At 36.4% G+C, this 26,480-nt stretch overlaps 1 protein-coding gene across 1 annotated transcript in view; it reads right to left on the bottom strand.

Moving 5' to 3' along the window:
• Positions 1 to 19,180, bottom strand: part of LOC125652118 (uncharacterized) — a 62,999-nt gene extending 43,819 nt beyond the window's left edge. The window contains exons 1-8 of the mRNA XM_048881089.2: positions 19,041 to 19,180; positions 6,903 to 6,986; positions 4,272 to 4,370; positions 3,710 to 3,856; positions 3,187 to 3,301; positions 2,954 to 3,098; positions 871 to 934; positions 464 to 569 (exon numbers count right to left, since the gene is read on the bottom strand). Coding sequence (XP_048737046.2) covers positions 464 to 569; positions 871 to 934; positions 2,954 to 3,098; positions 3,187 to 3,301; positions 3,710 to 3,856; positions 4,272 to 4,370; positions 6,903 to 6,986; positions 19,041 to 19,160 — 880 coding nt within the window. The 5' untranslated portion in view covers positions 19,161 to 19,180. The remainder of the gene's footprint in view (positions 1 to 463; positions 570 to 870; positions 935 to 2,953; positions 3,099 to 3,186; positions 3,302 to 3,709; positions 3,857 to 4,271; positions 4,371 to 6,902; positions 6,987 to 19,040) is intronic.
• Between the last annotated feature and the right edge of the window lie 7,300 nt (positions 19,181 to 26,480).

Here is a 26,480-nt window from a genome sequence, read left to right as displayed (position 1 = left end):
CAAGTAGATTGAAAGGTTGGACAAGTAAATTTTGCCTAACCACTTGCCCGAGGGGCAAGTGCTTAAACAAGATATTTGTCAACCCCTGCATAAGTGTTGGTTTTTCGGACGTGTAGTTGGCCCAATTCTATATTCATAATACTGTATCGGGGTTGCCATATGTTTTGTTTGTCACCGGAAACACTTCATCGGAAGTGACAAGAAACGTGACAAACAGCCCCAATTTGATGTCACAAAAATGTGTTGAACGACGGACAGATGGAGTGACACATCAAGAAGACTATGGTGACTATTGCATCTTTGATGATGAAAGTAAAAAACAAGTCAATTCGAAAATTTAGTAGATGAGCAGCTCTAGCGCATTTTTTTTACTTGTCTGTGTATGCTCCAATGAAGTATTAACCACTTGAGCATTGATATTTTCTATATAATTCCTAATTGTTTGCTAATTAATCAAACTTACCTTCCAGAATATTACCATAGTGTACATCCAAGTAGTTATGATGTAAGGGGTTCCTTTGCTCATGATGTAATCCAAAAACATGGCCAAGTTCATGAACACAAATATCCTAAAATTGCATCTCTATATTTTTAAAGTCTATATCTGATATTTTTGGGAGTTTCAAAATGTATTCTATCATAACTACTATTTAAAATGATTTTGTAAGCTTGATTCATTACATTCGTGTGATATTTTTAGTTTGGTGGTTAAAAAAATCCCATAACTTTTAAATCATTTTATTTACTTACATTACCACAATAACAACTTCCGTTACTGGAACAACTTACGTCACCATTACAATAACTTACGTCACCATTACATCTTACGTCACCACTACAACAACTAACATCACCACTACAACAACTTACGTTACCACAACAGTTAATATTTTGACCATTCTTGCTTCGTTTATTTCCAACTGATGACCAGCAGCTAAGGAAAACATAAAAGATGAAAATTGAAAGAAAATAACTTATTTCTGAGTTACAGTTGAATCTCAAGAGAATAGTTTTCAGCAAAATAGTCAAACCATATTTCTTTATTTATGAACTGTGTTTTCTATCATCCAATCATACTCTAAAAATCATATACATGTAGATCTCGATCTCTCTCTCACACACACACACACACACACACACACACACACACACACACACACACACACACACACACACATATATATATATATATATAAAAGACAGAAGTGCCAGAAGTATTGGAACCGTCATTGAATGGGGCGTATTGATGGCTTTTTCATCTCTAGTAAAACATTTTGTTTTGTTTTGACATGACATTTATGAAATGCTGTATGTTTGTTTGTTATAAGTTCATTCTTGTCTAAAATTTTCATATAATTGTTAAGTAATTTTTTCTCCGGCGGCCCACTTTGAAAAAAGATGCTACACTATGTACGTACTTGTGAGTCGGACGCCGATATAGCACGAATAGTAAGAGCTCATATAACGTCTTCCCAGCGAAAGCTTTAACCATGAGCCACCGCGACTGGTTATTTATGAGATATCACTCCGTTTACCTGATCAAGATATAGAGCTCACGGCGGGTGTGACCGGTCAACAGGGGATGTTTACTCCTCCTAGACACCTGATCCCACCTCTGGTGTGTCCAGAGGTCCGTGTTTGCTCAACTATCTATTTTGTATTGCTTATAGGAGTTATGAGATTGATCACTGTTCGTTATCTTCCCCTTGCATTAGTGAGTAGAAAGTTTTAAAGTAAAATATTGCAAATTGCAACGTCTGTGGCAAATCTATTTAGAATACTACTGTAACAATTTACTAAATGATAAAGGAATAGCTTTATATAAGATATACGAATATCTTTTTTACCATCGTTCGTATTATTTTAATCGAAATGAACACGAGCATGGAGCAATATCCAACGAAGCATTAAAAGTATAATTTTGGTACGCAACATTTCCATCTTTGAGAACAACATTAAGAACAAATTCTAATTGAAAAAAAAAACCAAATTGCCAAGATTCTTGGAATTACATGTATTAATCTATCTATACAACAGATACAAGTTTGAAAAATGTATTGCGTATCAGAATTTAGAAATACAAAAAATTGAAAATACCTGGCATATACATGTATGGATACTTTTTGACAGCATAAAATTTTTATAATTTTGCTATTTTAAGCAATATTTTTTTCTACTTTTGAAGCCACGTGTACTTTTATCTATTTACTCGAGCTCTGTATTGTTATCATTTTTCTCTTACAATTATATTAAAAATGCAAGCACTTACCAACAAAAATATGAGTGTGAGTGTGAAAGTGGTTAGAAAAAAATGACAAATGTTCTTTTGTCTTATGTCGATATTTGTAAATAAAAAATTAATAAATTAAAAAAAAAGAAGAAGAGAATTCTGAATGTCAGATATCAATGCGAGTCGGGTCATTGAGAGATTAGCCTAATGTAATCTCTCAGTAATCAATAATGGCTTTGAAGGTATGGATTTAATCCCAGAGATCACCAGCACTGTATATACTGTGTTTTATTTAAGGTTACTAGAAAGAGCCCTTACGCAGATCATGTATATACATTTACTCCCCTCTCTCTTTGTACATGTAGTAATAGCAAAAGTAATCTGTATTAGATTGATTGATTGTCTATTGTTTAACGTCCCTCTCGAGAATATTTCACTCATGGAGACGTCACGTGACCACTGCCGGTGAAGGGCTGCAAAATCTAGGCCTATACTCGGTGCTTATGGCCATTGAACAGGTAGGGATCTTTATCGTGCCACACCTGCTGTGACACGGGACTTCGGTTTTTGCGGTCTCATCCGAAGGACCACCCCATTTAGTCGCCTCTTACGACAAGCAAGGGGGTAATGAGGACATATTCTAACCCGGATCCCCATGGGACAATTTGTATTAGATATATTTTAGTACATATAGATTCAAGTCTTTTACTTCCATATGCTTACCCTTCATCAAGTATGTGATTTAGGTAGTTGTTGTGACCCAGCTTGTAGTCCCTTTGTGTTGTTTCATTGTATGGAACGAAACGTATGCAGGTCCAGTACTCATAATGATTGTGAGCTCGCATTCGCCCCATCTGTTTATCCTTATCTGTAAAATAATATTTCTTTAAATGTAACCTAACATTGGTCTATGTTCATAAAAAGGGTTTTATTGGTGACAGAATTCAACCACTCACCGGCCATTATTTCAATATCAAAGACATATGGAACAATCCCAAAGTCCCAGACACCAGCATTTTTATGAGCGAATCTTTTATCCCTCCTTGTCTCCCCGTTCGTCGGAATAGACATCTGTGGTGAAATTCAAGTTTATGAATAAACAGATGAAGATAAGGAATAGTGATAAAGTTCATAACTCCTATAGGAAATACAAAGTTGGGCAAACATGGACCAGGTGCCTAGGAGTAGTAAGCATCTCCTGTCGACCGGTCACACCCGCTGTGAGATAGATATTAATTTTCCGCTATTATGAATAGAAAACTGAGAAATTTAATTACTGCGATGTCAAGAAATTATGGTATGATAAGATGTATGCAGCTGTGATATTTCTTTGCTAAATATAAACACCCAAAACAGTTTCAATTTTCAATGATGTTTTGGGAGATCATGATTGAAATACTGATGCCTTTCTCAACAATGTAATCGGTTCAGACTTTAAATGATATAGTATATAGAACATAAACCGGCCATAATGACTACCTCACATGGTACACCAGGAAAAGGGACATCTTCAGGCATACGGCCGTGTTGCATTGCTATTTCCTGTTGACGGTGGTATTCTAGACACTCCGTTTCATTTCTTTCCAGAGTGTCGTCTTCATCAGTAATATAGATATTAATTTTCCGCTATTATGAATAGAAAACTGAGAAATTTAATTACTGCGATATCAAGAAATTATGGTATGATAAGATGTATGCAGCTGTGGTATTTCTTTGCTAAATATAAACACCCAAAACAGCTTCAATTTTCAATGATGTTTTGGGAGATCATAACTTTAAACGCCAGCTCAATACAGGAATATTAATCAGATGAAAACATATACATTTAGCTGGCTATCGGTAGCGTGAATTGGAAAGAAAGTGTTTGCAAAAACACATCCACAGCAACACAATTAGCTAGTGGGGCGGTGAGTTATGATCAAATCTACAGAGAAGCCCTTTGGGATTTGACCACATGACGACCTCACTTCATAGCCCTTTGAAGTTGATAAAATGATTTTTTTTCTTAAATGAGTCGGTCAGGTACAATACATCAACTAACATGATAGCATCGCCACTTGTTGTGAGCCGCGTTGGACTGGCCCTTCTTTCCAACCACATGAAATTCGTGAGCATTATCTCCATCTCCCTCGTTGTCATCCTGCAAAATATCAAGAGTAGAAAATTAAGTTTCAAGAGCAATATAAAAATGCGACAAATGTACATAGTTTGTATAATAACTAAACATTTATTGTTGATTATAGATTAATGAAAATTACGAGATAAAATTTTATTATACATTTCCTAACGGCACATATTGTGTATGATATAAACAGAGCGCTTACTAAGAAATGATATTGTTAATATAATCGTGGAAATTTTAGTGAGACACAAATTTAGGGTAATTCTCATAAAAATGGGTATATATATTTAGCAAGAGCTAATTTTAGCAACTTTATAATTCCAAGAAAGATAACTAATACATGTACGTACGATACGGAATGAATTGTTAGTATATTCAATTTTAGCAATTTCACCTTCGCTAATAATGCCAAAATCAAATCCTCGCTAAAAATTCTACTTATACGAGTATGTGCAGTGCATTGATTATAAGTTAGCTGCTACCATCTTATGGTTAAGAAATGGGCTAATTAAAATATTGATTAGTTTCACCTGTTTGGAGAGTAGACGGTCACATCAGATCGACTATATACATGTAGATTTGATTGCCATTCGTAATATAATTCAATAACTGATAGATTTACTGGTAAAAAGACCACAGAAATTCAGAATTAATCTTATTTAATGTATACGTAATCTCCCCATCTCAATACATTTACTTCGATAAGCACTTTCCAGTTGGGTCATTAGCGGACTCTTCATAGCATGGAGACGTACATATACCCAGTGTAACAAAATATTCTGTTTATAAGCTAAAATGCATGGTTATAATTAGATCCTAGGATTAACAATCTTCTTCATCTCGTTCTAAGCATATACTCTTTTTGATTCATTTTTTAAAGGTATGGTGCGGAAGAGGTAGTTCTACGGGGTAGGTAGCTTTAAGTTTGACAGTAGCGCTCGCTAGGAGAATGTACCAAACAATAGGTCGGTATGCCATTCTCAGTTACTAACCAAATGAACAGTATGTAGATATCCTTAATACTGCGTGTAACAGTTTGTAAAACAGGGTATTAATATCAGTTGTTTTTTGGGGTGTGTTTTTTTTTGGCTCATAAGCGGGTGTGACCGGTCGACAGGGGATGCTTACTCCTCCTAGGCACCTGACCCCACCTCTGGTATAGCCAGGGGTCCGTGTTTGCCCAATTGAATTTTGTATTGCTTATAGGAGTTATGAGATTGATCACTGTTCGTTATCTTCACCTTTCATGCTAATCGATATGCAGTGTCTCAATATCAGTCTGCTTAATACAAATCAGTTGTTGGAGAACCAGGATTATACGCGTTTTGTTAGTATATGTATGATGTTGGCTTTTTGGCGCAAATATAAATCACTGTCTTAAATGGCCATTATTGATACTTTCTTAAAGTTGTGGTGCAGTATTTCTTTGAGGCTTATATTGATATTATATTCATATAAATTATGATGAATATTTTAATGGAAATATTTTTTTTTAATAGAAAGCAAAATATTTGTAATGATATACATGTAGAATGCAAACATGAAGAATACATTTAGCTCTTCATCCCTGGATTTTTCGTGTGTTGTGTATATAATGCAGCTGTGTCATTAAGGCCACTTGCTACATACTTTTTTCAATATGAGATGGATATTAAATTTATGCTTATATAAATGAAATGAATAAATTCAATTGAAACTAATTTTGGTCTAAAATTTCACAACTATATCCAATGCAGTGGGAAAACATTGGATAAAGTTGCATGAAAAGTCAAGATATAGCGAACAATGATCAATCTCATAAAGAATACAAGATTCAGAGTAGGGTAAATATGGACCCCTGGACACACCAGAGGTGGAATCAGGTGCCTAGGTGGAGTAAACATTCATTGTCGACCGGTCACACATGCCATAAGCCCTAGTTCTATAGGTACATGTATACGGAGTGATCCAGAAAGTTTCCCAGTTTACTTTCGGAAGGTCGGTGGTCTCTTCCCAGGTACACTGTATCTGGGCTCTCTCTTCCACCTATAAAAACTGGGTACCACCAGATAACTGAAAAATTGTTAAGTGTGGCGAAATACAGCAAAACAATCAATCAATCAATCATAGTCCAAATCAGTACATGTGTATGTAAAGAACACCTGAACAGTTGTTATGAAACACGTCAGGCAGCATTTGATTTAATGACAGGAGTTCAAACGAGACTGTATTTGTCAGTACCTGCTTCGATGATAACGATGGACATAATCACAATTTTATATCACAATTTTTGAACATTATAGAAGTTCCAAACATTTTAGTAATTTGATGTTTATACTAATTACAACCAGAATAAACAAGAAAATCTACATAACAACCCACGCATCCATTTTTGATTGATAACAAGTTTTTATTGTTGTGCTCAAGAAACTGAAGGACGAATTCATCCAAAATATATGCAAGTAAAATTATACAATTAGCATTGATGTAAACATACCCCGGTATATCAACGGTATAACTTCAATATAATTTAGACGAAATACGCACGGTAGTTAACAGTACAACACTTACATTCTCGTCCAGAATGGGACTGTCCTGGAGGTCAACACTTTCACCATCCAAGTTCTCTTGAGTTGAAAAATCTGCATCTATGAACTAGAATATTAAATGTATTTATTACATAAAACGTAACTTCCATTGATTGTCCCCCATCACCGCAAAAAAAGTTAAAGCACAAAAGTCCCATAACTTCTGTAAAAATTTGTAGAATCCAAATTGCGGTGGAATATGATCAACTACATATGGTGAATAACAATCCTACAAAATATGAACAAAATCCGTTGAGCGGTTTTTAAAGAGTTGTATCCACAAAGTGTTCCTGTAGTGTAGCACGTACATATGTAATGTACGATTTCAACAAAGACTCATAACTCCTGTAAAATATGTCGAATGAAAATGGTGGCGCAATATTATCAAATGCATAATTATGTTGAAAGGTGAAGATAACGAACAGTGATCAATCTCATAAATCCCATAAGCAATACAAAATAAAGAGTTAAGCAAACACGGACATACCATAGGTGGGATCAGGTGCCTAGGAGAAGTAAGCATACCCTGTCGACCGGTCACACCCGCCGTAAGGCCTATATCTTGATCAAGTAAACGGGGTTATCCAAGGTCAAAATCAGTGTGCCAGGAACGGTCTAACAATCGGTATGCAACACGTTAGACAGCACTTGACCAAATGATAGGTTGTATTGGCAAACTATATCGTTATAACGACCATAGAATTTGCGAAATGCTTACTTTAAACGAGACTGTTGAAACCCCTGTGCCATCAACTTGTTTGTCAGTAGCTTGCCTCGATTTAAAAACTGACCATACGCAGAACAAGCTCTTCTGAATCGAATCGGTTGAGAGATATAAACACCATATGCAGGTGATAATGGAATATTGCTACATAAATATGGGAAGTTGATGATGGAGAAGCTGATATCATCCCGTTTGTCATAAAGTTGAGTTGTTAGTTTGCCGTTAATATCTACTTTGAATAAAATATCTAAGTATGAATCAGAAGCGGACGACTCTGTGGTGTCTTTTATTTCGAGCTTGCAAGGATATATCGAATCGACATATGAATAAAAGTCATTATTGTTAATAGAAAAAATGTCGTCGATATATCTAAATGTCGAATTGAAGGCCAGAATTGACTAACAATCCTACATTTGATCAAAATCTGTTGAGCGGTTTTTAAAGAGTTGCATCCACAGTGTTCCCATAGTGTAGCATGTACGAATTCACCAAAGTCCCATAACTCCTGTAAAAATGGTGGCACAGCGTGATGACTAACAATCCGTTGAGCGGTTTTGGAGGAGTTGCATCCTGTTACACCCCAAATCGTCGCCTGTCCCAAATCGTCACCGGCGACGATTTGGGCATAACCTCACACCCCAAATTGTCGTCCCCCTTGCTGCAACTATTTGGAAACATCATTTACATACAAACTGGCCCTGTTTGTTAACTCCTTCTCCTATCCTCGTCTTTCTTCTTTTGTGGTCCAGCTATAACCGCAAAATGTTCTCTGGACTCTATAAGCAGGACATTTTAATCTTCTACTTTGAATTTTAATTGTTCTGTTGTATATTTTTTTAAACATTATTATGATCACAGTATTTGTTATTGTTGTTTTGGTAGGTAGTGGTGTTGTTTCTATTGAAAGAGTTGTATTTGTTGTTATCATGCCTCTGATAAAAATCTTGGAATTTCATTGGCTGAAACATACGACGATGTTATGTCTCTTACTAACTATATATTTTCAATATGCCCCGTCCATGTGGTTTACTGACCACGTATGTATACCACGACGTCATGAGAATATGTATTCCCCATCCATTCTCTCACGGGGATGGGGGGGGGGGGGTGGGTGGGGGTGGGGGTGGTGGCTCCATGGCCGAGTGGTTGAAGCATCGTGCTCAAAATCACACCGCCTCTCACCTCTGGTCGGCGCGGGTTCGATTCCACTCCCGCCGGATAAGTGAGAAAGTTTCCCAGTTTACTTTCGGAAGGTCGGTGGTCTCTTCCCAGGTACATTGTATCTTGGTTCTGTCTTCCACCAATGAAAACTGGGCGCCACCAGATAACTGAAAAATTGTTGAGTGTGGCGGAGAACAGCAAAACAATCAATCAATCAACTCACCAGAGGGCGCGTTACACAAGCTTCACTTACATATAGTGCAAGTAGCGCATGGAACTCCAGTTAGAGAATGATACCCCGTCATTGGAGTCAGCACATATTATGACGTCATAGGTATACGAAAACTTTGAATTTAGTTTGTTGAAAAAACTTGTTTTTATCCCGTTGTTGATGGTTTAAATGTTACAGCCATTTTTCCATTGGTGTACTTTTGATAAATTTTCTCAAGAATACACACATTGCAGTCATTTATTATGACAATTGTACACATGTACATTAGAAAAGCATCAAGAATGAATAATGTCAATATGCCTTTAATCAATGTATAGGTAAAATCATCCTTAGGATAACGCCTCGCCCAATATGATATTTTTCAAGGACCCCATATATTTTCGTAGTACCCATCTAAGTGTCTACATAACTAATATTGATGGTGGTGGTGGTGGAATTTTTTTGTCCAGTCCTCCAGAGAGAAAGAGAGATATGTTCGACAATAAATCATTTTGCCTTTACTTGTAGGGTCCTTTTGCTGATCGTGGGGTTGTTAGGTCTTGTGCACCGCATATTTGTTAGTGGCATATATTGTATTTGATTATGCCTGTTAGCTCTCATTCCAGAATTCTCATTTTTGGGGAGGCATGCCACAGGGTCACGTGTAATCTACATATAAAATTTCAGCCCAATAGGTCGACAAACACTAGAGATATGAGTGTGGACAGACAGACAAACAGACCAAGTGAAACCAATGTAGCCCCCATATAAGAGGGGGTACAATAAAATAACTTCTGTGTAATCTATCCTAAAAACGTCAATGAAATATTGACGAGTGACGATTTGGGGTGTACAATAGTACATCCCAAATTGTCACCCCTTATGATAAGCAATCTTGTCCCAAATCGTCGCAACGGCGACGATTTGGGGTGTAACATATTCTCTTTAGAGAAGTCGAGAGGCATAGCCTTCATCGACTTCTCTTCGCATGCATTCATATTTTGATTCTGGAAAACGTGTAAATGCCGGAGTCGGTGACGGTTTATGCTTCGACCGACTTTTCGACTCAGATGTGCCTGGATTTACGCAATAGACAACTTGTTTTCAAACATTTAGCAGTAATGCACAAAACCGTCACAAGGAAATCAACACTTACTTGCTTTTAATCCATTTTCAACATGTCCCCTGTCCCGGGTTTAAATCACAACTGTTTACTTTCTCTTAACTGGTCCCCTATTTTGACAACTCCCAAGACCAGTTAACGTAAACCCGGGACAGGGGACATGTTGAAAATGGATTAAAAGCAAGTAAGTGTTTGGGTCAAATGCTATCTGACGTGTTTCATACCGATTGTTAGTTATATGTATGTCGTTCTTGGCACACTGATTTTGACTACGAATAACTCCGTTCACCTGATCTAGATATAGGCCTCAAGGTGGGTGTGACCGGTCGACAGGGAATGCTTACTCCTTCTAGACACCTGATCTCAACTTTAGTATATCCAGGGATCTGTGTTTGCCTTACTCTCTATTTTGTAGTGCTTATAGGGGTTATGAGATTGATCACTGTTCGTTGTCTTCACCTTTCATAAGCTTTTACCGTTACTATTATAGTAAATCAAGATTTCTAAAATTTATCAAAATTAATTGAAATATCGTTTTCTTAGCTACAGCAAATTAAAGTTTGAAAGTCTTAACTATATTCAATCATCATTTTTATTTTACATGTGCTGATGCAAATTTCAACGTTTCAACATTTCCGCTGAAGTTAACCGTATTAAAGCATTTAGAAGGTTAATCAAAGGCATAATGTTTAAACGACAATAAAGGAAAATATATGTCATTATGGTAAGTCAGATTTTCACTTATAATACATGTACTGTACATGCACCATTAGTATAGTCAATTTATGTCTCCAAATGGTTGCCAAAATTGAAAAGAGGAACCAAAGAGAAAGAAAAAAAATGGAGCGCAAAAGTTCACAATTTCTTGCATCAACTATTCAGTTATTTCAGCTATTTGTCAAAGTATCAAAGTTTTTAACAATTATTATTATACTTGCATGTAAAATACTCGAATCTGATTGGTCAAGAAACATTTGAAAAAACATATTGTTACCCTCTGAGAACAGAAACCACGCGTTCCGCGGTAGTATCTAGCAACGGGTAACGCCTCGGTTGACAATGGTTTTCTCGGGGTGAAATGTTACTCTCAACTACATGTAAGATTCATTATTATGTTATTATGATGGATTTTATTTCATTATAACAAAAACAAAAAAGATAAAAATCACAACGGTAAAGTTTTACTACAGTAACAGAAATTTTACTCAGTAAAAGAAGTTTTTACAACAGTAAATCAAAGATTTTTCTATACAAAGCCATTGTTTACTTTCAGACTAGTACATCATGGTAAAATAACTTTCAAAAGTTAACGTTTATTACAGAAAATCAAATTTTCATTGTATTGTGAGTTTCAAAATCATTAATCAAAACCTTTGATACTTTGACAAACAGCTAAAATAACTGAATATTTGATACCAAAAATCTGTGAACTTTTGCGCTCCATTTCTTTTCTTCCTCTTTAGCAGTAAGAGGAATGACAAGCATGAATGAAAATCTATACTTCTAAATTCATAAATTTTGCCAATGAACTCCGAAACGCTTACTCCATAGTTACTGCTTGAACCTTTAATATTGTTTCATATAAGAGGTGAAGTCCGTCCGTAGAGTACCTGTAAAATACGAAACGAAATCTATCGAAACGGAACGAAATCTACCGAAACGAAACATTGTATAACCAAACACTTTCAATTATAGTAATTAAAAATGGTAATCTCAAGCCCCTGTGAAAGTTACCACATCTAAATGACATTCGCCTCCGCGTCAATACAGTTTTAAAAGTTGGAAGGAGGGTGGGTTAGTAAGTACAAAGTACATATCCAAAATTAAATCATAACATGTGCAATTACTTTCGGACCCAGAAATTTCAGGATGAAGATTACAGTCTCACAGATCGGAGGTCTGGGGAAACACACTAAACGAGGGGGGGGGGGGGGGGGAGGGGGGGGGGGGGCAAAAATACATGTTTCAGTAATTTTGTTCTATAGACAAATCTCGGTATATATGTGGATATTGTGTATTTGTATGAAGTATATTAAATAGGGGATTCTGAATATGTCTTCCCGTTCTCTGTAATTTCTGCTTCCCTTGTTCATAAGCCTTTTGATTTTACAAAATGCTGACCTCCCCCAAATATTATTACATGAAATATTTTCCATTTTCCGTTTTCAATTTCCGGTTTAAGCAACATCCCAAATATATAAAGTTATCTTTAGATTTACTGCATATCAATAATAATTTTTAATAATATATATCTTACCGAATTGTATTCGTATAATATGGTACTACTTAATTTCTCCATTATTAGAAGTACTCGCACCCCAGCAGTTAAAGATAAAATAAAAGGTTAAATGTCTTCCTGCTTTCAACTTTCTCAGACATCAGCTTCTTCAAACAATGTTTGATGCTAACCGATGAACTTCTTAAAAATGTATCAATCAACCCGAAAGACCACATCAACAGGGAAGCGAATTTCATTTATATGTGGTAACGTTTACAGGGACCTGAGATATGATTTTTTAGGTCACCTGAATCATTCAGGTGACCTATTGCTATCTGTTTTTGTCCGTCGTCGTTCGTCGTGCGTTAACATTTGAACATTTTCAGCTTCTTCTCTGAAACCCCTGAACCAATTTCAACCAATTTTGGCATATGGCATCTGTGGGTAGAGGGGAACAAAAATTGTGAAATTCGTGGTCCCTGCCCCCCCCCCCTGGGGCCTGAGGGGTGGGGCAAAAACCATCAAAATGAGTGTAATTTTAAAAAATCGTCTTCTTTACTCCTGGACATCAAGAAGCCAAACTGTGGGCATAATTATAATGAGCGTTGAGCCCTCTACCAAAATTGTGAAATTCATGGCCCCTAGGGCAGGGGTTCTTGTGTTAGGGTGGGGCTCTATTGGTCATATAGTGAAAATGTAGAAATTCTTTGAAAATCTTCTTCTCTGTCTCTGGGTATTAAGTAGACAAACTAATAGCATGGTAATGATGAGCAAGGATGCCTCTTTAAAAATTGTAAAAATTCATGCCCCCTGGATCAGGGGTTCTGGTGCTAGGGTGGGCCTCTATAAGTCATATAGTGAAATGCATTATTTCTTTGAAAATCTTCTTCTCTGTCCTTGGGTATTAAGTAGACAAACCAATAGCATGGTTATGATGAGCAAGGATGCCTCTTTCAAATTTGTGAAATTCATGGCCCCTGGGTCAGGGGTTCTGGTATTAGGGTGGGGCCCTATTGATCATATAGTGAAAATGCATTTTATTTCTTTGAAAATCTTCTCCTCTGCTGCTGGGTATTAAGTAGACAAACTAATAGTATGATAATGATGATCAAGGATGCTTCTTTCAAAACTGAAATTTATGGCCCCTGGGTCAGGGGTTCTGGTGCAAAGGCGGGGCTGACCACATAGTTATTCAATGTTTCTTCCATCCAAAAGTAAAATTCTTATATTTAAACACAAACCTAATTCAAACATTGGAAGGTTGTTACATGATACTCAGGTGACCTATAAGGCCCCTGGGCCTCTTGTCTAAGATCATGATCACACAGTTCTGTTTCATTTCGGTAAGTTTCGTTTCGTATTTACAGGTACCCGAAGTCCATAAGTTATGATAGAATCTTACTTGATTAATTAATATCGTGAAATCAATCTAAAACCCTACTTTCTTTTTCGACAACCTACCCTGAAATAGCAAAAATGAGAGTAAATTGATGGACACGCTTTGGCAGTTCTAAGGCAGGTTATTTTTTACAAGACAACTTAAATGATTAAAGTAAATCCTTCGGTTATCTATGCTTGATTTTGATCTTACAGAGGAAATAAGTTTTGATAACTGTTGAATAAATAAAATTTTGAATTCAACCCCCCCCCCTAAAATTTTCAAATTTAAGGTAAATCGTGGTATCTTGTTTAGAAAAATATACTAAACGATAAAAGAAGCAATAATTTCTTCCACTCCCGGAGAAATAAATGACAAAATCTTTTGATTTCTTGAAAATTTTAATATTTTATTGGGAGAACTTAACTTTTTCCCAAAAATCCTTTAAATTTGTGTCATTTTATTAATTTCACCTTTAAAAAATGATAGAAAATAGTGCAAATGACTAAATAGCAGACATATTTCAAGCCCTATAAAATCTGTATAATCCAGGAGCTTCCGGGGACTGCGCCCCCTACACCCCCAACTGGGCTTTGCCCTGGACCCACTGGGGCCTTATAGCGGCCCCCAGACCCCCTGCCTCATAAAGTGGCGCTCCCCGTAACCACAATTCCTGGATCCGCCCCTGAACCTTATGGAAATTTCTAGAACGAAGCGCCCAGAACGAGGAAACAACCATACATCTGTACAACCAATCGCACACTCTCGGGTCTTTTCGGCAAGCCATTAACAACCCAATAAGTTGCGATTGGAATTGTGTTAGTTACACTTATGATGGTTTTGACTCTCTCTCTCTCTCTCTCTCTCTCTCTATATATATATATATATATATATATATATATATATGTCTTTACATATATAAATAATATATATATATATATATATATATATTCAATAAATTCTTTTTTCTTGGTATCGGGGTAGAATAAAGTCAAAAAATAAAATCCAATACTCAAACTTTTATCTATAGCGCTTTCGCCCTGCAGGCTCGTCAGTAGATTTTTAAACAATGTAAACAAGTTCCATTATGACGTCATCCTCGTGATAATGATTATGACGTCATAATGGAACTTGTTTACATTGTTTAAAAATCTACTGACGAGCCTGCAGGGCGAAAGCGCTATAAATAAAAGTTTGAGTATTGGATTTTATTTTTTGACTTTATATATATATATATATATATATATATATATATATATATATAACCGCCGCAGTGGTCTAGACCTATATGCGGAAGATCAGGGTACGAATCCAGGTTGTGACAGACCTAAGTCGTTAAAACAGGTAGTGACAGTTCCATCACCAAATGCTCGGCATCAGGTGTGAATGTCACGGGTCCTGAAAGATGACCTTAAAAACGGATGGCCAATGTCACAGCAGGTGTGGCACTCTAAAGAACTTCCACTGTTCGATGGCCGTAGGCGCCGGGCATAGGCCTAAATAAGCCCTTCACCGGTATTGGTGACGTCTCCATATGAGGGAAAAATTCTCGTTAAATCAACACATACATTTCTTTTATACATCTCATTCAACGAATGTGTTAAAAAATCCAATCACATAAATACAATTTCGACCGTCTTACTCATCACGAGTCAGTAGTCATAGTTATACGTGTATATACACTAGAACATGCGTTTAAAATCGAATTTAGTTAATAGTCGTGAAGTTGGTCAGTGTACATGTTCGTACAGCAAGGTGTTTAAAATCCTTTCTACACATAAGTGAAGAATTTTACTATTATACATATATAGATGATTGGTTGTCATTCAAGGGCCCCGAGAGGTACAAATAGTAAAGACATGTAGAAATATGCATATTAAAGGATAGATAGCAACAGAAGGTACCAAGGGACGATGCTTCAGGAACGTTACATGTTAGTATTAGTATATTGTACAGGTAATAATTTATTATACTATAACTATTAATTGTTCCATCTCGTACTAAAAGTTACTATCCCAAGAAACATATACAATGTGTAAGTTATAACAAGACTGCTTGTATTATGAATAATTCATACAAACATGTTTATTGTGTAAAGATACTGGGAATTAGACATTATCATATGTGATCCGTCGATAGAAGGTTATCTAAGGAAGTTATCTCCTGAGCTTTTGAGCACAACTGCGCAGGATACTACACTGTACAACTAAGTATTTACTGGTTCAATACTGATCCCATTGGTGCAAACATATTACTCATCTATTACTGAACCCTATCCAGTTGAAAAATTGAAATTAAAAGCGTTTTGCAGGTACTACATTTTATGACGGAAGGATTGATTAATCAAAAAGTTCTAAATCTGCGAGATATTGCAGTTTCTGTTTCATCCAATATATCTTCTATTTTTAGATTCCTACACGTGTATTTAAGTTTTAAAATTTATGATACAAGTAGTTGAGACTTGGAACTAGTTTAAATGTTGCAAATTATTGATTTGGTAGATATATTTTTCCAAACAGAACACCGATTCTTAAAAAAGTTTAAATTAATTACTCGAAAGTTTGTTTAAAAATTCAGTATTTTCGCCAATAATTAAAAAATTTGGTATCTAATTCCCACTTGTTTTAGTTCCATTTTAAATTGCAAGACAAGACCCTGAAAAGTACGTGAAATTTTTAGACATTGACATTACTCCTAATATGCCCTTTTAAACTCTCAAATTTGATATTATGAATTTTTCGTATCTCAAATGCAAAAAGGTTCTATCACTAGTATTAAACTTTTTATTTATCCATAGTGTTAGAAGACATGATTATGTATCCAATTTATGTAATGATTGATTTGTGTTGTTTATGTTGTGTTAACAACAACAGACAAATCTAGTTTAATTGCATATTAAGTGCGAAAAGGTCATGTTTAGAATAATGTAGCTCAATAACAAGCGTTGCGACCCCAGTTTTTCTTTTTAATTTCCTAATTCCCAACAAAATTGACATTACTCCAATTCCCGGTTGCGAACCTCTTTAATGTCACCTTTTAAAAGTCCCAGATCGGGACTTAGGCCTTTGTGTTATTGTGTGCTATTCAACTCCGAAAACCCGAACAGGGAACGGAAAACACCGATTAAGGATCCGAAACTGTCCTTTGTGACTCCTCACAACACATTTCATACATTGACGTCATTGGACTTCTCCATTGCCTCTTCCACTGTACGGTGGTACATGTACTGTTGCTTCAAGTAGATCAAGATCACGGGGATGTTTTCCCCCTCAGAGTCATGAGGAGGTCATCCATCATCCTCCTCTATTATTCTCTTCCATTGTTTCACAATGGGGGATAATCCGGATAATCTTTATATTGTCCTCCCCATTATTTAATCCCCTTATGCGTCGGCATTTGTTTCGTTTAATTCTGCATTGTCAGCCACTGATAGCTGAAGGACAACTCGATATTGTGCGTACTACATATGGAACCGTGTCTGAGAGATAAAATCAGTGCCAATCTATTTTTCGATATTATCAAGATCTGCCGATCTCTGCTATTCTATATGTACTTAGAATGTATTATATGAAGTCATATTACCCCGTTGAAAATTAACGAACGCAGTTGTGGGGTGTTTATCGTTAAAATTTACATCACCGAATTCTTTATAATGAATTATACTTTGAAAAAGAAGAACGGTATGTCGAGTCAGCATGGTTTATCATAATCTAATTGGTTAAAAACCGTTGCACCTAATATCTGAAGTACATTCAATTGGCAAAAATATCTGTAAAACACAATTGTACCCTAAACGTTATTCAGAGCATATACATTTTAACAAAAAAGAAAGTTGGACAAATATGGATCCCTGGACACACCAGAGGTAGGATCAAGTGTCTAGGAGGAGTAAGCATCCCCTGTCGACCGGTCACACCCGCCGTGAGCTCTATATCTTGATCAAGTAAACGAGTTATTCGTAGTCAAAATCAGTATGTCAAAAACGGTCTAACAATCAGTATGAAACACATCAGTCAGTATTTGACCTAATGATTGGTTATATGGGCAAACTAGATCGTTATAACGACTATAGAATTTGCGAAATGCTGACTTGTCGGTAGCTTGCCTCGATTTAAAAACTGACCATACGCAGAACAACCATGTCCTTTATTAAAGTTTATTTGAAGTTCAACAACGTGTAATGTTCTCAAAAATTGCAAAAATCAAAATCCACTCTGTAAAATAAGAAGGTCCTCACTTGAAAACTGTGAAGGAAAAACAGACAAATCATGTAGACTATATGTAATAATTCCTCAAAACTGCCTACGTTCAACAACCTGTAACTTTCTCAAAAATTTAAGAAAATCAAAATCCTTGCCAAATACATCCCTTCAATGCCAATATAAGTACTGTAAAATAAGAAGATTCTCATCTGAAAACTGGGGGAGTTCACCGGACAAATCTTCCACTCTTTATATGCATGTAATATTTCCTGAAAACGGACTAAGTTCAACAACCCGTAACTTTTTCAAATAAAAAGGGAGTGGGTGACAAAACTCCTGCAAGAGAGGTTGAATGGATCAAAATTGCAACATGATCTAAAGTGATTCACAAAGAAGCTACATAACAAGTTTCAGTTTGATGTGTGACAGAGAAATAAATTACAAACAGAAAACCCTGAACGGGCAGACGGACGAATGACGGACGTACAGACATCGCTGTACCAAAATACATTCCGTCTAAAGACAGGCATATATAAATAGAATGCGGCAACTATAACACATTACAGATAATATTAGAAGCAATACGTGTCTAGGACATCCAATAGACATCCTTGCGTAAAACGCTTGTTTTCGATTTTACTGTAAGACTAGGGCACGTTTTCATAAGGATGTTGTATCATGATTGTACACATTTCAAACTTCTTCACCATTTGATTTTAAGTAAGTAAATATTCATGTTTTGTGTTCTTTGATGAACATTTCTATTCGATTGAAAATTGCAAAATAGTCCTTTATTTTATTGAATACTAGTAAACCAAATCAAATGTATCTTATTGGAAGTTCTTGAGAACAGTGTAGGCTTAATCTTAAAAAGGTGTTATGAAAAGAACACATGTATTTTCTTATTTTCTTCTTTTTTCACAATTTGTGCAAGTAAAACGTAATGTTCAGTTTGACTCTGATGGTATTGTTTATAATGTAAAGGTAGATATTTATAGACACCCCCCCCCCCCCATATCTTCACATATTTTTCTTAACCGAAATGCATATAACATACTAACGTATTTTTCCTAATTGTACATGAATGTATTCTAAGAACATTACCTTTTGCTGCTGTGCATCTTGTCTTGGGACAATTTCTAGATCAGTGTCTATTTTATCAGCTATCCCCTGACTCTGTCCCGCTGATGCAAATATCACCAGTAGAGGTAGAAAGCACAGCATGACCGATCAGGTAAGCTGCGATGTGAGAGCCCTGAACAACTCGCCCGATATTCATGTGTTATCGCATTTTGATATGAATAAATACGAGGTTTAACCAATCAATTATCATGCTTTACCTTGCAACAATTCACACACACACACACACACACACACACACACACACACACACACACACACACACATATATATATATATATAATTGATGAAACGAGTCGAGTATTCTCAATCGACTTTAAGCCAAAGGTTTCATCAGCATCGAAGCTAGTCACATAATCGCTCTAATTAGCGCGTAATTATTAATTTTACAGCGAGTTTCAAACACTGCTTAGGTTTTCAGTGTTACTGGTAACGACAATTTGTTTGAAGAAAGTGTTTACTTATAATAGGTATTTTTTAAAATACCTATGCAAATTCAATGTTCACAATCTTGATTACGTTTCAAAAACTTCATGGAACTATAATTACAGGACAACATCAACCAATATAAAGCTTCAAGATATCCTAATCGCTAAAAAGTCACTAATTCTTTTTAAATATATATTATGAATATTTTCCTTATTCATTTTGTTAAATTCCATTATTCACCTGTAATAACACGGGAAGATGTATTGGTCTTGTAAGCGATTGCAGATTGAAATACCTTTCAGTAGAATATAAGTACTAAAAGGTTAACTTTAATGTCACATGACTCACCAACTCGTATGCGATTATACAATTCTTCATTGACATATTCTTAACAATAACATATGAATCAAATAAACGTTCTTTTCATTAAATCAGTGTCACGACGAAGTATTGATCATCTAGCAAAGAGAGTAACACCGTAAACGAATGCATCCGATACACAAAAGACGATGTAATCATTATTTCCACATATTACAGCTGTATATGCAACGTATAAATTTTATATGGTTTTGTTGTCCAGGTGCCAAGCAATTTACGGATATTGATCTGCGTTTGGTCGGAAGCCAAAGGTGATAGACAAAGTAAAGATGTCGATGTTTATTTTTGTGGGTAAAACAGATCGAGAATTTGGAACATTGCCGGTTGTACATTTCGTAGTACATATACAATATATGTGCCAAGTTCCCCATCTTCCTTGCATAATCAGATTACGTTTCCTTGCTGTATCACATACTTGCGTCGCAGTTCTTGCTATATCACTAATCTCGAATGAGATTCGGCTTGGCTGAATATTTGGACTGACGCCTTCACCGAATCTCGGAGCAGTCCTTCATAATTCATGTCTGGAAATTTACTTTCAGCTTCGGCCGGTTCTAGCAATTAATGTGCACTTAGGTGACACTGCTGTTCGCTTCAAATAAGTGATTTGACTGTTAAACTAACTCTCTATCATTATTAATTTTGCATCGTATTTAGTTATTCTTAACTGATTTATTTTCATTTTTCTTCTTATTGTTTATGCTGATTGCAGACGTTAAAGTTTCACACCATTTCAAGTAATTTGCATACAAATAAGATCGTATATTTTATGCATATAAAAGAAGTTTCGTGAGAAACATTTTTTGTTTCGGTCGGGTTCGGCCTGCGGCTATAGCACCATCAAAACCGGAAACTTTAGGAATTGCCTTTTTTTCAACCACTCATAGGATGCAATTTGGGGTGATCAACATTTTATTTTTAAAATGCTTGTTACTCATAATATGATGTTTATAAAACAAAAAGAAACTCATTTTATAATAGTTATTAACGTTTTCGTACGTTGCGTGTTTTCTCGGCTATCAAGAAAATTTTCCCTTCATAGCATACAGGGTTCGAAATTAACTTTTTCAAGCACTAGTCCGTACGGACTAGTCACTATTGATGTTCACTAGTCCGCAAAGCATTTCACTAGTCCGTCCAGTATATCATAAGATGATCTTCATTTTAATCAAACCATACACATCACAGTTGCAAACAATTCAATTTCTGACACCTACAGAAGAAAAAGAGACCACCATATTTTATTTCGCATTCAAAATCTTCAGAAGCATACAATATTAACCTCCAAGTTAATCCTTTTATAAACGTCCATAAGTGCGTTCGAGATCGACGTTGCTGTTGTTTTGGTGCTCAGATCTTAGAGTCACAGGAGTTCGCAATTTTATCAATAAAGTCAATAAAATTCACTCGATTGACCAAGTCATGAGCTATAGACTATAGTGTTATGGACTACTGTGTTAGAGTTGCGAATGACGAGAACATGTGCACACAAACGTGCATGTTCTCAGACCACACTACTTGCAATTCTTGCACCTAGAACACGATCTCGTGATGTGTACTCGGTGTTCGGAATCGGCAGGAATTTGATAATTTGTGCACGTTCGAAGAACGGCGGTCTCGAATGCACTCCATGTGTTTGGAAGATCAGACTGTCGTAGTCATGCAAACACTTGACCATGCAGGTAATCAACCATAAGTTCAAACATCTATGAGACTCAGACAAATATTGCTAGAAATATTTACCAATTCAAGATTGATTTCCGGATGTTCACTAGTCCGTACGGACTAGTGCTATAGAGAGTTCACTAGTCCGACACGTTTTTTACTAGTCTCGAACTTACGGACATGAGTTAATTTCGAATCATGCCATGGATGGAGAACTTGTGCGAAAACCGTATGGTGTTCTCCATATTGGAGCAGTAATCAACAAGTTTCGAGATGTGCGCTAATGATATTATAATGTCCTTGATAAGTAATTGTCTCAATCATCACATGAAAAAAAAACCAACCACCTCATGGTGGCTATTATGCATTGTCATCATGTTTTTAAAATCGATTCGATCGATTAGTTAAGCTTGTAATCCTATTTTATTAATGCAGGCTTATTATTTTTCTTTCACAAGGAAAAAGCCGCAAAAACCCCAATTAGGTTGAAGCGATATTCCAGGAATTCGGCAGTGGCAGCTGGGACGAAGAAGTCTTAATCGTCCACGGGTAGGGAGACCGATCCACCCATTGTAGTTGACCGGGAGCTATTGCAAGACCCTCGGATGCGGCCAGCAGCTCTCTTGTACTGGATACATCACGTCCAAAAGTCGTTACGGCATTGGACATTCAACCAGGTACAAGAATTGCTTCATGTACCGAGAACTGTTCGTTGACAGTATTTATTCAGTTTTAACCAGCTATCTTTTTAGTTCCTTAAAGTCTAAAATCATAAGTTCCTTTTACATAGGCATTGGGCTTTTGCTAGACAGTACATCTCATACTGAATGTACCGAAAGAATATATTGTAATGAAAGGAGGTAGTTAGTTACAAGGAGGCTTGCCAAGCCCACTTTTAAGATTCAATCCACCAGGAGATGGACAGATGCCCTTTTAGTATATGTCAGCATATACACTTTATACTTCAGCCCACCCTTAGTCATTTCAAGGGCTTCTTCAATATATGCATGACATATTATTAGACTGGGGGCATCAAGAGAGGGAATTGAATTTGGGGTGGAAAACTGATGATGAGAAGTCAACTTCCCATATTTATGCAGCAATATTCCATTATCACCTCCATATGATGTTTATATCTCTCAGCTGATTCGATGCGCAAGAGCTTGTTCGGCGTATGATCACTTTTTTAAATCGAGGCAGGCTACAAGTTGATATTACAGGGGTTTCAACGGTCTCGTTTAAACCCAGCATTTCGCAAATTCTATGGTCATTATAACGATTTAGTTTGTCCACATAACGTATCATTGGGTCAAATGCTGTTTGACATGTTTCATACCGATTGTTAGGCCGTTCTTGGCACACTGAATTTGACTACAGATTACTTCGTTTACATGTACATGATCAAGACATAAGGCTCACAGTGGGTGTGACCGGTCGACAGGGGATGATTACGCCTCCTTTGCATCTGATCCCACCTCTGGTATGTCAAGGGAGCCGTGTTTGCCCAACTCTTTATTTTGTATTCCTTATATGTAGAAGTTATGAAATTGATCACTATTCATTATCTTCGCCTTTCATGAGCAATGTAGACTTCGCCACAATGTCGACCCCACCACCTCGTGGTCTACATGTATACAGGTATACATGTACTAAGAGTTGTGGCTGATGTTTATGGCTGTCCAACCAAAGGTAACCATACTAATCCTCATAATAAGTGCTACAATTTCAACATTTAAAGGAACCTGTGATAGACCAGCCTTTCACTATTTACATTACTGCATAAGATGTAGTGGGGCCCATCCATAGTACTTATGCCCTCGCTCGATCTAGTAAAGCTTCCTAATCATCCATTTGCCCTCGGGGTCCAATACAAGGGCATACTCGACCTCGGTTTGCCCCCCCCCCCCCCCCCAATGCAAATACAGCCCAAACCCTGTATCTCAAGTAGACAACCTCTCTCCGGTTAGTGCTATTAATTGCCAATCATCTAGATCCAAAGGGTAATGGAGCTAGTGGGACATTTTGTGTTTAGACTCATGCTGTTTGTTGTTGTATTTAAGCTAAGCACACATTTAGCATAAATAATAAGATTGCAGATTCTATATCTCATAAACAGTGGTACCGTTTCAAGAAGCTGGAACCAGAACAACATACCAGACCCATCCTAGTAGAAATAGTCAACATGAATTACAGATTCGGGTGAATAAGTTGCTAGATGAAAGTTGAAGATAACGAATAGTGATCAATAACTCCTACAAGCGATACAAAATAGATATTTGGTCAAACACGGACTCCTGGACACACCAGAGGTAGGATCAGGTGCCTAGGAGGAGTAAGCATCCCCTGTCGACCGGTCACACCCGCCATAAGCCCTATATCTTGATCAGGCAAACGGAGTTATCCGTAGTCCAAGTCAGTGTGCCAAGAACGGTTTAACAATCGGTATGAAACACGTCAGACAGTATCTGAACCAATGGTAGGTTGTATTGGCGAACTAGATCGTTATAACGACCATAGAATGTGCGAAATGCTGACTTTAACGAGACTGTTGCAACCCTTGCACCATCAACTTGTTTGTCAGTAGCCTGCTTTGATTTAAAAACTGACCATAAGCAGAACAAGATATTGCGTATCGAAGCAGTTGAGAGATGTAAACACCATATGCAGGTGATAATGGAATATTGCTACATAAATATGGAAAGTTGACGATGGAGAAGCTGAAATCATCCCGTTTGTCATATACTTGAGTTGTTAGATGCTTCAATCTTAAAGAATACCAAGGCATCCTATGTAAAAGGGTTAAATCCATTCTGTAGTTTTCATGAGGAATGTGTTTATGGACAATTGTGGCCTCCTTCATTTTATGATATTGTTCAAATCCTTGCTTATTTGTCTTTTAAAATATGTTCATATGCCACTGCTAGAACTTACCTGTCAGCCTTTAGTTTGCAATGCAAAATTTGGCAGATGTAACACAAAATTTCATAGTGGTTAAACTACTTGAAGGTATGAGGAGAATGAGCAAGTCCGCTGATGTCCGATAACTCCGATTGCTCATTACATTACAGTTTCTTAAACAGGTTATTCATATATTGTCATGCATTTGTTTCGACAGTTACGAAGCGAAGTTGTTTCGAGCAGCATACTTGCAAGCCTTTTTTGGTTTCTTAGAGTTGGCGAGCTGTCATGTCGGTTAGGAATGATATTCAATCTATCTTACAAGTGACAGACGTCATTTTCGAATCTAATTATTCCAAAATGTTTTAGCATATTAGGACATTTAAATCTGACCAATATGGGAGGGGTATTTTTCTGGCCATAGATAGGGGTTGGGTATATTGTGCCCAGTTGCAAGTGTGATTGATTACTTGAGGGTTAGACCTCATGTAGTAGGACCACTATTCATTCATTTGGGAAACTCCCGTGAGGGTCCGGGTGAGAATAGGTCCTCAGCACCTTTTTATATAGTATATAACCACTATAAGTTTACAATGAACACAATGCTAATTCATTTACAAATGATACAGTATCAACTGAGGTACCCTCCTTTGACGTTTAAAGAGACACTACAGCCCATTTTGTGCAAAAACGCATGAAATGATAATTTTCCCATCGCTTTCTCAATTTTTGTTGCATAGTTAAATGTATGAATTTTGCGAGAATAACACTTATCTAAAATTTAAAATTTTCGTTTTAGCGTAAAAATTAATACTTTTTGATGGCATGTACAAAAAACAGTAAACAGTGCAGCATGTCATTCAGTGAGATAAATTGTAGTGGATAGATCCAGAACTTTGACAGATTCTGCGAGAAAAGAGGTAAAAATAGAGTGAGATAAAACTCATGAATACGTGAACAAAAAATTACTTTGGGATCAGTATGACCGTTGGAAAACAATAAGCTAGGAGAAACAAACACATGACTCAGTGGCGGATCTAGGATTTCCGAAGGGGGGATGTGAAAGTCAAATATTAACCAAAGTACTCAGCCATTTTGGGTGCCAAATCTGGAGTTTTACTCAAAATTTGTGGCGAAAAAAGGAGGGGGTCCTGACTCCCTCAAAATCTGCCATTGGGACTTTCAAAGACACTTCTTTAAAACTAAGTGCTATTTTTATCTGAACACGACTCGTGTTACATGTAGTTGTAAAAACATGCATTAGTCAATAGGAACATGAAAGGGTTTATGTTAAAATTATGATTTATAATTACTTAATTATAAGAAGCAGGGAATAATTTCATACTTTAATAGCGAGTGTGAACCCCTTAAGTGGTATTTCAATAAAAAAATTTTTTTACACAAAACCTTTCCTGTCATTCAAAATCACGAGCTGTAAAAAAGCATTTTAAAGTCGGGGTCAGCATGAAGAAACCTTTGAATTCCGGATGATCTTCAAAGTGCAGTTAAGAGTAAATTGATGCAACAAAAATGTTCAAAATTGTCAGAATCAATATGACTTCCATCATTTTATCAAAATGTGTTTTAAAAAACACTTCATTAAAGTGTGGGAAATGAGCTGTAGTGTCTCTTTAATGAAAATGTTAGATTATATCCTATTTTCTATTGAAGCATCTTGAAAAACTAAGATTGCCCTCCAGATATCATATTTGAACTATTTTGGAAGGTATATGACAGACGAAGATAACGAACAGTGATCAATCCCATAACTCTTAAAAGGAATACAAAATGAAGAGTTGGGTAAACATGAACCCCAGGATATATCAGAGGTGGGATGTATTTCTGTTCGTTATATTCACCTTTCATTTGGATTCTTTGTAAAAAGGTTAACATTTTTACATTTAAAATTGCATACTGAATAAACATGTTAAGGTGAAAATTGGTCTAGGAGAACAATGATATCAGTTTGACTGAGACAAATCCTTGATGTTTGATAAAAATGAACTTAGTAATGTCCCTCTGTAAGACTGCAAA

This window comes from Ostrea edulis, chromosome 5 (assembly GCF_947568905.1).
Source record: "Ostrea edulis chromosome 5, xbOstEdul1.1, whole genome shotgun sequence".
NCBI classification, from domain to species: Eukaryota; Metazoa; Mollusca; class Bivalvia; order Ostreida; family Ostreidae; genus Ostrea; species Ostrea edulis.
The sequence above is the reverse complement of the archived record's forward strand: the minus strand, read 5'-3'. Positions and strand labels throughout refer to the sequence as shown.